Raw genomic sequence first — 16,544 nt, forward strand, 5'->3', positions numbered from 1 at the left:
CCCGGTTAGCCCGCACGTGGTTCCGCGCGGCTCGAGGTGCTCGTGGGTCAAATGCGAGGACGACTCCTGCAGCAGCCAAATTGTCGCTTAATTAACTCAGCCGATAGCAGGGAAGTTATAAACTACACACACACCGGACAGAGTTACCGTCTCACTCGCCCCCGTGACAGACGAACCAGACCGAGCCTTGAACGCGGCTCGAGTCGGCAGTGCTGAGATGTGTGTTTGCTTAACACGTCGTGGATTTAACAATGTTGTGGATTTGCTCTCCAACACATGTGCTGTACATAGACACGTGTGTGGATATCGCATGCTGCAATTAAACGTGTGCGCGCTTGCCTTCGACGCGTTAGCAGCTAACGCAGCCGGGCCGTCAAGTGCAGTCGAAGAACTTTCAAGTGCGTGGCCGCTGGTAGTGGCGTACTAATAATTATAATCATTAATCCTGCAACGATAGTGCTACGGCTACAGTGTTATTGCATAGAGACCGCAGGGATATATATCCAGTGATGGTGCATCTCACTTGCAGGGGCGGAACAGATGACCACCACCAACATCATCGTGAGTGATCGTCACCGTGACCCATGACTGCTGCTGTTGCCATGCGCCGGGTCTCCACAGATTGCACCGCTGCAGCCTTCGATTCGGCGAGAGCCGTCATATTGTTGGCAATGACGCCGTGAAGCTGGAGGGGGGCGTCATCTTAACTCGAAAGGGAAATTGGTGGAAGACGCTAGACGGACTGATGAACCCATTGACCCGGCACGGCTGCTGCACATGATATAGTGTGAAACATAATACCATACCTGTCAACCCCATATCAGTGCCTACCTTATTACACACAAATTGAAACCTCATTGGTCACCCAGTGCCCCTTATACATCTGAACGTTCACCCCGTCACAAGGGAGAAATACAACTAGAATTTTTTTTGCCCGTATTGGAACGGCTGTATGTCGTATGGACCCTGAAAACTCAATTTCCCTGTTACAAGAATACGGGGTAAACCGTAATGCGTTTAACAAGAGCTGCAAAGGTGCAATACGCAATGACGGTGTGAACTTCGATGTCCAGATAGAAAAATTGCACGACCTTTATTGAACCCGATAAGAGCCGTGTGGTTATACAAACAATCGAATAGTTTGGCAAGAATAATAATCAACATTAGGCACTTTTCGTGGTGAAATCAACAATGCAATCAAACTGATGATGATTTCATCAGTTGGATTACATATACATTGAAAACTAATTTCTTTAGGACTGCTTTTTGTGTTAAGTTTGTTGTCCTTCCCCCCGCACCTCCGGTTGGCTACTTACGGTGCAAAATAAGTTCAACATACAAACTCATAAACATTGCATCAACAACAGCAGAAATATCTTAATCAGCGTCCTCACCATCAGCAGCAGCATTAATGTTATCAACTTATTGAAGCCATTTCATTAACATTGCCATCAACAGCATCCACATAAACTTTTTCAAGTGAGATAATCAGCATCACCACCGTCAGCAGCAGGAGCAGCACAGACATTGACGGCCAGAGTTGAGAGCGACCGGCAAGAACTCCGCCGCGATGTGGCCGTGTCACCAGCTCCCGTCAAGAAGAGTGGTCGTCACTCTCGTGTGGGGGGCCGTGGTGACCCGAGCCGGGCCCTCCACGACTCCGCTTCGTACCGCCTGCTCCGTGTGCCCCCCCTGCGTGCGGGCGCGGGGGGGTCTCCGCCCTGCACCACTGCCACCGTCCCCCCCTCGGCCCGGCAGCCGGTGGAGACCCCGGCTGCTGCTAACGTCGCCGCCGCTGTGGGGCGACAGCGCAGTGGGCATGGGTGAGTGCGTGAATGAGGGCACCAAATGTTGGAATGCGTACTGCAATATCACTTGGAGCAACGGTGGTTGAGTGTACTCGAACCCGTATGGGTTGTAGTTAATACAATAATCGTACATTTTTGTTCTTGGTTCAGTCCACGTGGTGGTTTAGTGCCAAAATTATTGTCATTCATCTTCCACTACTGGACCAGATCGTCACGTTTACAAAGATAGTATTTATACATGGCCAATATATTAATCAAATTCTGACTTATAAGCTTCTCACCAATGGCTCAAGACTTTTTATGACTGAATGTAACAATGTACGGTGACGTTTCACTCGACCTGCTTAGTGCTTCACCAGTTAATGAACTCGAAAATCAGCTGCAGGAGCTGACGCTGTTCCTTCAGTACCCGCCTTGACATCACTAACCGCCATTCACATGTATTTGTAATTTTGGCCTGGCTACTTTTAAAGTAAAAAAATTCCCATCCACAGCTTTCATCCATTCTGAGTTAAATTCGAACCAGTCCAGGCCTCGCCCTCCGCCCTTCACTAACCCGCACTGACCAGCATGGTGAAGTATGGTGCAATAATTCCCACGGTATAAACAGAATGGGGAAGACTGTCATTCAGCAGTGGGATAACACGGGGCTCAGACCTGAATTTGAACCTGTGATATTCCTTTTATGGGTCAGCCTTTCCATCCACAGCGCGACCCAGCTGGTTGTCAGGTGACAGAAATTATCTGGCAACTGTAGCTGGAATCGAGCTGTCACGTCCATGCCAAGTGGCTCAGTGGTGGAACGCCGTGACCACCGGTCCACTCAGCCCCCGAGTGCTCTGGCTGTCGAGAGTTGTCGTGCTTGCGTTGAGCTGTGAGTTTGTAAGCGATGCCCCCTCTCACTCGTGTCTTCACAGGTAGACACTTCTCTTCTGATCCCTCACAGGCAGCCCTTGCCAGTGTCATCCCTGTGTTTAGCGTGGTGAGTGATTTGATTTTTTTTTTATCTCCCATACTTTAGTGCCTACGAGCAAATTGCCCGGAATCTGCCCCATCTCGTCAAATCTAGGAAACTAAGCGGCCTGGGTAGTGCTTGGATAGGTGCCCGCCGTGCATAAAACAGGTGTTGTGGGCTGCTGTCGGCTACGTCGTGGGTAGCAGAGGGCAGGGCACAAATGCCCATCGTACCTGCAGCTGCTTCTAGCCTTTCTAATTAACCGGCTCAAATCACAGTGTCTTCTTGCTCGGATAAGCAATGGGGGGTCACTCCTCCGTTGGTGGCCCTTAGCCAGCTGTGGAAATGCCACATTGTTTTGGCAGGAACCAGTCCATCCACTGGATGGCCACAGCTGACTTCCCACAACTAAGTGGTAAACATCAATAGGACGTGCGGGATCACTATTATTGAACAATTTGTATTTTACCAGATAAGGCCCACTGAGCTATATAGTTTTTTTCAGAAGCGGCATGGCCACAAATGATAGCTCAACGAAGCGGCTCATCATATGGAAATTTATAGCAGCCAAATACTCTAAACACGTGATGTTCATTATAAAAATGTGGAGGGAAAAACCGGAGGACGCGGAGAAACATCCACGCAACCACGGGGAGAACATGCAAATTGCAACTACACAAGCGTCAGGATCGAACCCACGACCTGTATACCAGGCGAGGGTGATAACAGCTCGTCACCATGGCGCCCCTGGGATGGGGCGGGGTGTTTGGCTGCATTTTTTTTATCCTGTGCCGGCTTAGGAGCCTCGTGCTGCTGCATGTGTCCTAATGCTGGCATCTGTCTCCACAGATGAAGTTCGACAAGACCGGCCTGGTGTGTTGTTTCGGTGGGGACCGCTGCAAACAGCCACTCACCTGTCGTCTGCACCCCACGCTTATTAAATTTCTTTAACCAAAGTTCCCAATTACTCCAGGTTGTAGAAGTGTAGCGCGTGGCTGTGCTCATGCGTGGTTGTGGCGCCCCCATCGCCCCGTGGCCCCCCATGGGCGCATGCAGAGCGCCGCAAGACGGAGCTCTACACGGAGCTGGGCCTCCAGGCGCGAGACCTGCGCTTTCAGCCTCCCGTTGGCATCTTCACCCGCAACAACCGCATCATCCTGCACATGGAGGTGTGCGCGTGTGTGCGCGAGGGTGTGTGCGCATGTGTGCGCATGTGTACGCATGTGTGCACGTGTGGTAGTGAAGTGGTTAGCGCGTTGCGCTACGAACCTGGCGACCCGGGTTCGATTCCCGCTCATGACCAACACTAGTGACGATGATCTGAACCGGCCCTGGGCCTCTCCTAGGTCGACTCATCCTCAAATTAGTATCTAGTGTAACATGCAAACATCGCCACTTGGGGGACAAAAGCGGTCAGGTGTGGTGCCGGCCACACATCCCTTCGTGCGCCGCTCCGGCCTTCATCAATGCTACTCACGAACAGCACTTGCCCCAACAGTCTGTCAAGGCTGTATGGGGGATCTTTGTCTTCATGGGCACACTGAGCGATGATCGCTTGATGGTTTTGCATGAAACGTCTGCCCACTTGCTTGACTGCCTGACCGCTAGCATTGGCGACTCGGCCCACGCTTTGCTCGACTGCCCGGCTGACTGCGCCCCTCCCGTGCCGTGCGGAGCGAGCAGCAGCTGAAGGCCGTGGTGAGCACCGACAGCCTGCTGGTGCTCGACTACCGTCACCCGAGCCTCGAGTCGTGGCTGCAGGCGGAGCTGGGCCCCCAGCTGGCGGGGGAGGGGCAGCTCGCCTCCTACTCGCTGCCCTTCGAGTTCTGGGCCCTCGAGGCCATCCTGCAGCACCAGGTGAGACGAGGGGGGGCACCAGGTGAGACGGGGGGTTTTGGGGGGGGGTGCACCAGCTGAGAAGAGAGGGGCACCAGGTGAGAGGAGGGGGCGCCAGCTGAGATGGGATGGGGGTCACCGGGTGAGACAGGGGGGGCATCGGGTGAGACGGGGGGGGGCACTGGGTGAGACGAGGGGGCACCAGGTCAGACGAGGGGACACCAGGTCAGACCAGGGGCTTCTGGAGTAGCATCAATGAGTATGTGCATGTGTGTTTCCTTCAAATATCTGTTCTTCCAGGAATGAATATCATCAATCTGTGAATATTTTTCTCCCATCTGGAGTGTATTTGCCGCGTGTTGTTCGGCATGTTGCCTGACCCTTCACTCCACGTGCCGGGAGCTTCAGTGGCTGAAGTAGCCCCCAGCACGTGGAGTGAAACGTCGGACATCAACAACAGCAACGGGCGGTAGATCGCAACCACACGATCGTGCGCAGCGGCATTGCTTTCGACCTGCCGAATATCTTCGCTCCCTTGTGTTTTTGTCACGGGGTGCAGTGGTAACGCAGTGGGTAGCTCGCCACACTTCGAGTCCAACCTGTGTCGGCTACCCTGGGGACCTTTGTCTTTGTATGTGCGCACGCGCGCGTGTATCCGCACGTCGTCGGCGTCGTCCGGCGCAGCTGAGCGAGCTGCAGAGCCGCCTCGGCGACCTGGAGTCGGCCATCATGGCCATCCTGGATGCCCTCGTTGACCCCAAACTCCTGTCCATCGACCGCGGGAAACTCCACCTCCTCCTTCAGAGCAGCAAGAGGTGAGTAGTGACTCCAGCGGCGCAGCGTCTTCGCTCACCACGCCTCGCCAACCCCTGCTGCACCATCGTCCCTCACTGCTCCTCGCCGCCCTGGTCATTGTCTCTGTACACTTGGTGATAGGGTCTTGTTCAGTCATTGCGTGCGTGTGAATCGCGCGTCTGTAGTTGTTAGTGAGCTGACTGTGTTCTCTCTCTCTGTGTGCATGTATCGTGTTTCTCCCTATCCATGGGCTCTCTCTCTGTGTAAAGCTATAAATAAAAAAACTGTAAACTATTATTATTTTACCAGGTCAGGCCAACTGAGCTGTATAGCTCTTTTTCAGAAGCTACCTGGCCACAAATTATAGCTCAACTAAGTGGCTTGTTACGTAGAAATGTATTGCAGCCAAATACTCTAAACGCACGTTGATTCTAAATGTGGAGGGAAAAACCAGAGGACGCGGAGAAAAATCCAGGCGACCACAGGGTGACGATGCAAACTCAAAATAATATAAGCGTCAGGGTCAGGATCGAACCCACGACCTCCTGTATTTTATACCAGGCGAGGCAGTTAACATCTCACCACCGCGGCGCCCAGTGTCCGTGCTTGCATGCGTCATATGTGTTGCGACTGTGTGCAACCGTGCGTGTGCCTGCATGTGTGCAGCCTGTCGGAGCTGGAGACGGACGTGCGTGTGCTCAAGGACGTTCTGCTGAAGATCCTGGACGACGAGGAGCTCATGGAGGAGCTGTGCCTCAGCAAGTGGAGCAACCCACGAGCGTAGTGCGGCTCGCAGAGCACACGGGGCTCCTCCACACAGCCCGGCACTCGCCTCCTTACCTCCACCCACTTCCACCCGCCTCCACCTGGCTCCACCACTCTCGCACCGCACCACCTGCGTACCTGGGCAGGCGTTTGTGTGCATGTGTGGTGGGTATATATGGAGACCCAGGCATCACGTTGGAGGCAACACGTTTATTTAGTCTAACACAAAGGGGGAAGTCGAGCGGCATTATCCTTTCATTGGCTGCATAACGCTGTGTGAAAGCTACCTGGTCTGTCACTCCACACGAAGCTTCGGGTCTTCTCGGCCACGGTCATGCCCTCCCTGCTCTATGCTTGCGAAACGTGGACCCCCCAAAGATAACTTTTTAGCCAGTTAGAAATATTTAGGCTGGCCTGCCTACGATCCATCCTGGGTTTAACCAGGCTGAATTTTGTGAGCTCACAGATCCTTGAGCTTTCCTGGCAGGCAAGGCTGTGTTGGCTGGGTAATGTAGACTGCATGCCCGGGCACCATATGCCTAAACAGCTTTTGTTCGGCCAAATAGAAGGGGCTAAACGGGCGTGGGGCACGGTCTAGAGAAGAGATGAAGTGATGTAGTACAAGAGGATGTGGAGCTGAGTGGACTTGCCGATGACTGGTACCATTGCTGTCAAGATGGGCCTCTGGAGGAGGCTCGTGAAGGACACTATTGGGCAGTTGGAGGCAGTCGCCCTCCAGCAGCAACGGAGGGCAGAGGAGTGACGCAACAACGAGCGGAGCGCCGGATGGCTAAAACATAGCAAATTGGCACAGTAGGGGGCATAGGTGGTACATCGGCGAGTCATCTCAGTCAGCCGACCCATGGCACCTGGGTCTGCCCCGTGAACTCCTGCCAGTGGGCGTTTGACGCTTCAAGTGGGATTAAAATCCACATAGCCTGGCACAAGCACCATGGTGACGTCACCGCCACTTAGCGGTGAATTGCAGTTGTTGTGTATGCGTATGGTGAGCAGCGAGGCGAGCAGCGTGGGCATGGACCACGCGGACGAGATGGAGCTGCTGCTCGAGGTGTTCCTGCATGAGGCCGACGCACTCTTCAATGCCGTGCGCGAGCTCAAGGGGCTCATCGACGACTCGGAGAGCGTCATCTTCCTCAACCTCGACAGGTGCATTGCTTCGCTCACCGGCACGGTCATGCAGCCTGCTCAAGCAGACTTCTTTGACTGGCGGCCTAATTGAGGCCCCTGTACATTTAGCAGTCTCCCTCCTTAACCTCCTTTCTTTCCTATCTTAAAGCATCACCTCTTCTTCGTTGCCCATTCCCTTCCTCGCCCCTCCACTCCTTCCCGTCCCTCCCCTATAGCCCTTTCCTGACCCCATGCCATATAAATCACTAAATTTTTGTACCGCTTATAAGCTATGTAAAGCGACTTAAGCTAAAGCACTCTATAAATATAAAATAAGATAACAAGTTACCCACTTTGCTAGGGCCACCCGAGATCGATCATCGAGTCATAACGAGATACAGATTAGAGAGATGTAAGGGAGTCGAACAAGAGAGATGAGAGAGTGGTAGACAAGTTAGAGAGGTGAGTGTGATGAAAGGGAGCTAAATGAGAGAGCTATGCAGAACCGAGAGACGAGAGGTACACGCATCACGATGCCACGTGATGACGTCACAACGCCTGAACATGTGACATATGACGTTACTTGTCAAGTCAGCATGCGCTAATTTTACCAAGCGGCCATCCTGCGTGCGTATGTGTGTGTGTGCGCAGTTGTTTCGCGGTTATCACGCTGCGCTGCGTACCCTGCGACCCGCGTTTGATTCCCACTCACGGCCAACAACATTGACGGTTATTTGAACCTGTCCTCCCCTAGCTTGACTCGGCCTCAAATGAGTACCCCGTGTGGTGTGGAAACATCGCCACTAGCCAGACAAAGGCAGCCGGGTGCGGTGCTGGCCACCCACCCCCTCGTGTGCCGTGCAGGCCTTCATAGGTGCTCGCTAACAGCACTTGCCCGAATAGTATTTTGCGCTTACACGGGGAATCTTTATCTTTGTTTGTGTGTGTGCGCAGCCACCGTAACGTGATGATGCGGCTCAATCTGCAGCTCACCATGGGCACCTTCTCCCTGTCACTGTTTGGGCTGATTGGCGTTGCCTTTGGCATGAATCTCAACTCGTCGCTCGAGGAGGTATGCACACCGCCTGCCATCGCCTGCTCCTGCGGCAAATTGGTCGCAGGGTTGGTGGATCACGCAGGGATGGGAGTCATGATGGCAATGGGTGTGATGACACCCACTGACCTGTAGAAAGCAGAACCACAGGCAGATTTCTGTGAGTGGCGCTTGAGTTTCCTGTCCCCCTCTTATGGGTTTCCTCCAGGCACTGTGATTTCCTCCCACATGGAGAACAAAGCACAACCCTCCTAAAAATAATGTCACCTGACCTTCTGCCTGCGAGCCTTTGACTCTTCACGTGGCCTCAAAGTGCGTGGAGCCCAGCACAAGCGCTTTGGTGACATCACCGCCACTTAGCGACGAATGTCAGCTGTTGGTGGTGTTGTTATGCGTGGGTGGAGCCGTGACGTACTGGTTAGTGCACTGTTCTATGATCTCAGTGACCGGGGCTTTATTCCCAGCCACGGGCAAAACCAGTGGCAAGTGATCTCCATGCACCTCCTGGGCCCCTCTCATTTTATTCGGCTACAAATTAGTACCTGGTGTGGTGTTTCAGCACCAGCACTGGGAAGGCGATGATGATCAGCCATAGGGCTGGTCACACCACCTCGTGCACTGTACTCACCTTAATAGGTGCTCACTAATGCCACTTGCTCCAACTGCCAACACCAATAACGATTATCTGAACCAGTCCAGGGTCTCTCCTCGGTCGACTCAGCCTCAATGAGTACCTGTTACCATGTGTCAACATCGTTACTCGGAAGACAAAGGTGGCCGTGCGTGGTGCTGGCCACCCTCTCGTGTGCCGTGCCGGCCTTTATAGGTGCTCGCTAACAGCGCTTGACCCGGGATTCTGTTATGGCTATATGGGGGATCTTTGTCTTTTTTTTGTGTTCGTCTTGGTGCTTTGAGGACCCACGTGTGTTCTGGCTGGTCACGGGGCTCATGCTGCTGGGGAGCGGTCTCATGTGGAGGCGACTTCTCTCCTTCCTGGGGCGACACCTGGACCCCTCGTCTCCCCCGGTCGTACGTAGAACAGGGAGCACACCGCAGTCCACCGAGTGTACACGGTGCATTGCAGCACACATAGCGCACACGGCGCATAGTGATACACATAGCATACATGACACATAGCGGTGCACATCGCGGTACACATTGAGTACATGGTACATGGAAATAGACATAGCATACACGTTACATAGTAGGACACGTTACATTTTACGGCAATCTAAAATATTGTACGTAGTGGTACATGTGACGTAGCACAGAAGCACGCCATGTACCCAGTACATAGCAGTGCACGTGGCATTTCATGACATCGCAGTGCACATAGTGTAAATCATAGCGGGTACACGTGAAGGTTCTTATGCGTCACACAGCACAGCGCGTGATGTTGCTATCACGGCGGCCAGAAAATCCACGAGCTTCGTTACGCGGTGCACCGAAGCACCCGCAATGCACGCGGTCTCGTCGGATCTCGGGAAGGCTAAGCAGCCTCGGGGCCCGGATAGGCGCTTGGGATGAGCGTCCACCACACACACGGCAGGTGATGTAGGTTGCGGGCTTGCTTGGGGGAGAGATGCCCGGACGTGACGCCGATTGCGAACGCGTGTGTCGCTTGACGTGTGGCGCAGGTGCCGTCGTTTGTGCGTCGCACGCAAAGCAAGTCTGCAGCTGCCGCCTCCTCCTCGCCATCCCAGGCGCCCAGTAAGGCCACCCTGCCCCTGCTGCCCAGCCTGGCTGGCCAGAAGAACCCGCTGCTGCAGAGATGATGCTGACGTGAGGGCGCGCAGATAAGCGAGGAGGACGGTGGGAAGCGCTGTCATAGAGCCATACTGAATGCCGATGACCCAGGGCCGTTGGGTACTCGGTCTCTGCTGGTGATTGAATGAACGAATGCCCGTCAGGAAACGACGCTTTCTATATCTCGTAAAAAAAAAATGAAGCCAACAATTGTGAGAAACTGCGGAGGCAGTGGTGCACAGATCACAAAACATCCAAATACCCTCGTCAAAAACACTGTGGCCTTAAAATTAAAAATATAAAATACGCGTTCATTTGGGGGCATTTTATCAGGACTTTCTCCACAGCACAAAAATGTGGTCATTATTTCCGTTTCGTGCTTTTCATTTAACCAGTGAAGAGGGTTGTTGTTTTATTAGTTAACCTCGTGTATTGGTTTTCTTGGTGTGGTGGTTGGTGGCGAGTGTTTGGACACACTGAGCTGCTCCTGTCCCAGTGTCCGTGGTTGTCATTGTCACGACCGGAGACTCGTCTGCTGTGGATGATGCTCTCATTTATCCAGGATCTCGTTGGCCTCTCACGGCCTTGCTTGAACCTGACAACTGAACCCGTCGGTCGCTTACAGTGCCGGGGTTGGTGGGGCACGTCAGCACCGCGGCGACTCGAACTCGAGGTCGAACTTTGGACCGTGCGGAGTGAAATGGTTGCGTGGCGGCCGTGGTGGGAATTGAACAACGCCTCCGTGCTACCACTTTCCTTTGTTCCTCTTTCAGGCATGGAGCCGGTACATTCACAAAATTCAATCAGCTATTGAAAAGGAAGAGGTCTCATTAGGTATCATTGAGGTGTCTATAAATGGTTCACCCTGTATATGTACGTAGTTTACATGTAAACAATGTTGTACTGTATAGGTAATATGTGGGCATCATAAGTCACGTCAAAGTGTTTCACTGTTCATGATTGGCCCTGAGCCAATCGTGAACAGTGCTATGGCAAGGGCCACTTTCTACACAGGACAACGCACTGTGCATTTTTGACAAAGTGATAATTTTATCGATCAAGGTGGGAAGATGGACTGCACTGAACCTCAACCGGGATGTGATCTCGCGACCTTCCAAGATGAGTGCTGCGACACGCTCGCCGTGCGACTACATTACCTGTGGTGTCGCGGTGTCTCCCCGCTCAAACGAGCAGTGGCTGGTGGTGCTCCTCTCCCTTGGTGGCCACAAACCAGTGGTGGAAATTCCACATTCCCATGCTGGAGGGACAGCCTATTCATAGGGCGATCACTTTTGACTTCTTACGAAGTGCTGCCTACGTGTGTGTGCGTGTACCGATGTTTGTTTCTTCATTTGTATGTAACATGCAATTCTTAAAAGCAATAAAGGCAATATTTATGTATAATTAACAGTGGTTGAACAGCCGGATTCTATGCCCGCTCTTCCGGTGCACTGGACGGTATTCATCACAATACTCCCACAGCTATCACATGGCTCACAAACGTAAACCTGGATGTATACAGTGTTTACACATACTCGTCATACATTAGAAGTAGAAGAAGACGTGGTTGTTTATCTGCCTGTGCCAACAGGGAACTTGGTAATTTAATGAATGTGCATTCTGTGTATGTGTTTGTCTTTGTGTGTGGAGCACAGTGGTACTTAGAACCCTACGACCTTGGAACTTTTGGCCTGGGATATTTGTCTCGTGTGTAACTGGGCAATTCTTGTTGTGTGTGTATTTAACTGGCCAATTCTTGTTGTGTGTGTGTGTAACTGGGTAATTCTTGTTTTGTGTGCGAGTAACTGGGCAATTCTTGTTTGTGTGTATAACTGGGCAATCCTTATGTTTGTGTGGGTGTGTGTGTAACTGGGTCATCCTTGTGTTGTGTGTGTGTGTAACGGGCAATCCTTGCCCATTATAGGTTCTACTTGCTAACAGCACTTGACCCAACAGTCTGTTAAGGCTACACGGGGGATCTGTCCTTTTTTTGTATGTGTCTGTACTTGTTTGTGTGTCTGTACTTGTTTGTGTGTCTATGTGTATGTGTGTCTGTATTTCTGTCTCTGTGCATGTATTTGTGTATATGTCTGTGCCTATCTGTGTGTATGTCGTGTGCGTGCGGTGTCTGTGTGTTTGTGTGTCTGTATTAATCTGTGTGTATGTGTGTCCAGCCACCGCATGCCTAAACAGCTTTTGTTCGGCCGGATCGAGGGGGCTAGACGGGCGCGGCACGGGCTGGAGAAGAGATGGAGTGATGTGGTACAGGAGGACGTGGAGCTGAGTGGACTTGCCGATGACTGGTACCAGCGGTGTCAAGATCGGCCTCAGTGGAGGAGGCTCGTGAAGGACGCTACTGGGCAGTTGGAGGCAGTCGCCCTCCAACAACAACGGAGGGCAGAGGAGCGACGCTCACAACAACGAGCGGAGCGCCGGGTGGCTAAAGCACAGCAAGTTGGCACAGTAGGGGGCACAGGTGGTGCATCAGCCAGTCATCTCGGTCATCTCGGTCAGTCGACCCGTGGCACCTGGGTCTGCCCCGTGACCTCCTGCCAGCGGGCTTTCGACACTTCACGTGGCCTCAAGGTGCACTTGGCCTGGCACAAGCATCGTGGTGACGTCACCGCCACTTAGTGGCGAATGGCGGTTGTTGTTGTATGTGTGTCTACTCGTCTGTGTGTCTGTGTCTTTGCGTGTATGTATGTCTGTACTCGTCTATGTGTCTGTGCGTGTATGTATGTGTCTGTACTAGTCTGTGTATGTAGCGTGCGCGCGGTGTGTATGCATGCACGAGGCAAGTCTTAATGCAGGGCATTGATGCAAACGCAGCGAAAATGGAAATGGGGCCAAAAACACCGGAGGCTCTTTTCATCCTCCCTGGCGTGAAACCCGACCACCCTGACATTTCCACAGAGGGGCCTCCTACCGGCCGCGACTGTTGCTATGAACGACTGATTGAGCTGCTCACAAACGAGTCCTGTGTTCGTGCCCAGAGCCCCTTTCCTCTGGATCTTCGTCGGCCATTCCCATGTTACAGGGTGCTTTAAAAAAAATTGGTTAACACTTTTATAGGACTATCGTCTTTAATGGAAAAAGAACGGATAACACGCTGTGCCGTGATAACAAATGTATGTTAATAGCTTCAAAGAGTCTCCACTTGTTCACCATCATTGTCAACACGTGCTTGGAATATTCTCCAGGTGGTCTCCAGAGCCCGGAGGCACATTTCTCGTGGTATTGTTACAAATTCTCAGAAGTGAGACTTGTATTGTTTTTGGTTTCGCAAAGCGCGCATTGTGAGATTTATCCAGGTGTGGCGATGGTTGTGGTGATGGCGGTACCCGTGGCAGTACTGTTAAAGTGGCAGTACTGTAGCAGTGGTGGTCCACAATGTGTCGTTAAACCCGCCACCACCCGGCAAAGCCAATTAGTAAGGTTTCGTCACGTAAAAAAAAACATTGCAGTGAGTTACGACTTCAGCACACCGGTGTGTTGGGAGAGTAAACCCACGATATTTACAATTTGTTGGTGATTACAACCAGCCTCATCAGACGATTAGCCAGAATTGTGGCATTTGTGTTGGTGCTGGTGCAAGTGGTGGTACTGATGCTAGTGGTGGCAGTGTTATCGGTGTTGATGGTGATGTTGCTCCCGGTGTTGATGGTGATGTTGCTCCCGGTGCTGGTGGTGGTCCATTTCCTGAGAGCCCCTCTAATCCTATTGCAATGATAATTGGGCCCAGGAATGCATCAATAAGTGGATTATGCTAATTACAGTTTCATTGACCTCACTGCAGCCGGGCAGTGGTGGCTGTTCGCTGCCTGTGACCCAGCACTGCGGAGGCATCAGAGAGGGTTGGTGGTTCACACGCACACACAGATATGAAACTCCCTTCCCGTGGACATCGCGGTGCCACACCCCTGGCTCGCCAGAAGGCAGTAACAGCAAGTTGCAAAACCGCCATCTGTTTCCGTCTGTATCGAGCATGGCTCTGCAACCAAAACAACAAGAGGAGAACCATTTCAGCCATTTTTTTCGAATTCGGTGAAAAGAAAACCCAATATTTCAAGAGCCACAATCTCCGTGAGTAGGAGACGATCCTGAATAAATAAAGAGTTACGGAGCAGTCCTTAATGAGCCAGCCGAATTCGGCTCACGAACCGCAGGGATCCGACCCTCTGGCCCATGCTAAACTGAACTTCCATGGGGAAGTGGACTTCCATGGTCAGCGTGGGCACGGCTCGTTAAACAACGTAACAAGAGGAGCCATATTTTCATATTTCCGCAGTTCATTAAAGAGCCGCATGCGGCTCCCGAGCTGCATGTTGCTGACCCCCTGGTAGTGTTGCCCCCTCCCCCAACCTCGTGTGTTGCGTGGTTTTTTTTCCGGGTGCTCTGCTTTATTCTCTCACTTCTATAAAAATGCTCAGTAATTGACTAAAAAAATCTCAAGATTAAATACAATGCAGGGCCCTCTTGAAAAAGAGTCATATGGCTCGGTGTGGATTTCCTGGATACAAAAATAAAATAAACCACAGGTCCACCCATAATGCAATTTGCCAGCTACATTTTATAATTATGCTTGCTTTTAATACAAATTAAAGCTGATTTTATTTATTATTTATTCGTTTTGCTTTTTGAAACGTGTGTCTGCTACTCAAAAGAGACTTAATAGGTAACTCCATACACCGATTTTAAAACTGGTAATCAGGAAACACATTAAACATTTAATTCTCATCAGGCCTTATGGTTTAAATAAGTGTCGTCTCCAACTCTTTCTCATCCACTCTGTCTCTTTGCTGGCCTCTAAATATAGGTGCTATGAAGAAGGGTCATTGCCTGAAACGTCGCCTAGTATATACAAGGGGTGCCACGTTGGTGATATGTTAACTACCTCGCCTGGTATACAGGAGGTCGTGAGTTTGATTCCGATCCTGACGCCTGCTGTATATTTGGAGTTTGCATGTTTCACTTTCCCAGTGGTCGCGTGGATTTTTCTCCGGGTGCTCCAGTTTTTGCCTCCACAATTAGAATCAACATCTCGCGTTTAGTGTATTTGGCTGCATTTTACATTTCCACCCCATAAGCCACTTCATTGAGCTATCATTTGTGGCCAGGTGGCTTCGGAAAAGTGTGCCTTCCCTGGTAAAATACATGTTTTATATATAGTTTTAGTTTATATATCGGAATCAGAATATTCATTCATACTGGAGGAATCCGATGAGATATAAAGCTCTTTTTCACATGTCCAGTAGGGGCGGGTGAGAAATGTGACGGCACATCAAATGCGCAACTTTAAATAAATATAGACAACACGTTCTCCTTAATTAAATATACTTTTTAATAAATGTTTTCTCCTACAACAGTGCAGCGCCACATTAAATACGCACTACAATGACTAGTTTAAAGCGATTTGAAGCATGTTTTATTTTCAAAATGGAAATATGGTTTTGGGGGGGGAGCTTTGTGATGTCATATAAGAGGGGGGGTCTGACTTTTTGCGACGCCGTGTGACGAGGGGGGGGGGGTCAAAATCGTCCAAAATCGCGTGACGTCATTTATGGACGGCCCCTAAACAAATCACTTAAAATATATATGCAAATAAAACTCAATTATTTAACTTGCCAGGTAAAGTCCACTGAGGTATTCATTTATTTTTCAGAAGCGACGTGGCCCACAAATGATAGATCAACAAAGTGGGTTATCATGTGGAAATGTATCGCAGCAAAATAATCTAAATGATCTCACGCCGTGGTCAGGACCAATGTTGGCTGTGAGCAGGGTCATTTTTCTATTTGGACATCTGTGAAAACTCCTTAGATACCTGTGAACAAGAACTTTATAGCTTATCGGATTTCTCCTCCAGTATAAATATGGGAACTCGTCTACCGACGAACATTCGATTTACGAACTTTCATATGTACGAACAAACCTGTCTGCATATCCAATTGATTGTTCGGACTGAGAGTCGTAAGCACCTGTGGTGAACATGCAAAACACACGTGCTCTGATAATATATGGCATTGTCTTTGAAACTGATTGGCCAACATCAGAGACAGACTTCTTTAGGGCCTAGTCTCACCAGTGTCAGACCAGAAAATGCTAAAAGGCGAACAGATCCTAACTTGTTAGGCTATGTCCTCTGGGACCTAACTGCCCTCTGGAACCTAACTCATTAGGTTATGTCCTCTGGATCTAACTGTCCTCTGGAACCTAACTCGCTAGATTCTGTCCTCTGTAACCTCACTGTCCTCTGGATCTAACTGTCCTCTGGAATCTAGCTGTCCTCTGCAACCTAACTCGTTAGGTTATGTCCTCTGGGACCTAACTGCCCTCTGCAACCTAACTCGTTATGTTATGTCATCTGGAACCTAACTGCCTTCTGGAACCTAACTCATTAGGTTATGTCATCTGTAACCTCACTGTCCTCTGGAATCTAACTGTCCTCTGGAACCTA

At 50.9% G+C, this 16,544-nt stretch overlaps 1 protein-coding gene across 1 annotated transcript; it reads left to right on the forward strand.

The window, feature by feature from the left end:
- Positions 1 to 4: 4 nt before the first annotated feature.
- Positions 5 to 11,495, forward strand: MRS2 (magnesium transporter MRS2). Its single transcript, XM_061554409.1, has 11 exons — positions 5 to 1,823; positions 2,726 to 2,790; positions 3,613 to 3,649; positions 3,820 to 3,932; positions 4,447 to 4,620; positions 5,284 to 5,414; positions 6,061 to 6,177; positions 7,174 to 7,326; positions 8,242 to 8,359; positions 9,257 to 9,370; positions 9,979 to 11,495. Exons 1-11 carry the CDS (start codon positions 1,571 to 1,573, stop codon positions 10,114 to 10,116), a joined length of 1,413 nt encoding a protein of 470 aa, XP_061410393.1. The 5' UTR covers positions 5 to 1,570; the 3' UTR covers positions 10,117 to 11,495.
- Positions 11,496 to 16,544: the final 5,049 nt, after the last annotated feature.

The sequence above is a fragment of the Lethenteron reissneri genome, chromosome 19, assembly GCF_015708825.2.
Source record: "Lethenteron reissneri isolate LAM-NWPU_2019-01 chromosome 19, ASM1570882v1, whole genome shotgun sequence".
Lineage (NCBI taxonomy): Eukaryota > Metazoa > Chordata > Hyperoartia > Petromyzontiformes > Petromyzontidae > Lethenteron > Lethenteron reissneri.

Bases quoted from the DNA above. Each gene is read 5' to 3' on its own strand.
- MRS2 (XM_061554409.1), top strand. From the start codon at position 1,571: ATGTGGCCGTGTCACCAGCTCCCGTCAAGAAGAGTGGTCGTCACTCTC. The intron at 3,650-3,819 runs GTGGGGACCGCT...GGGCGCATGCAG, and splicing joins CGGCCTGGTGTGTTGTTTCG to AGCGCCGCAAGACGGAGCTC. The intron at 5,415-6,060 runs GTGAGTAGTGAC...GCATGTGTGCAG, and splicing joins CTCCTTCAGAGCAGCAAGAG to CCTGTCGGAGCTGGAGACGG.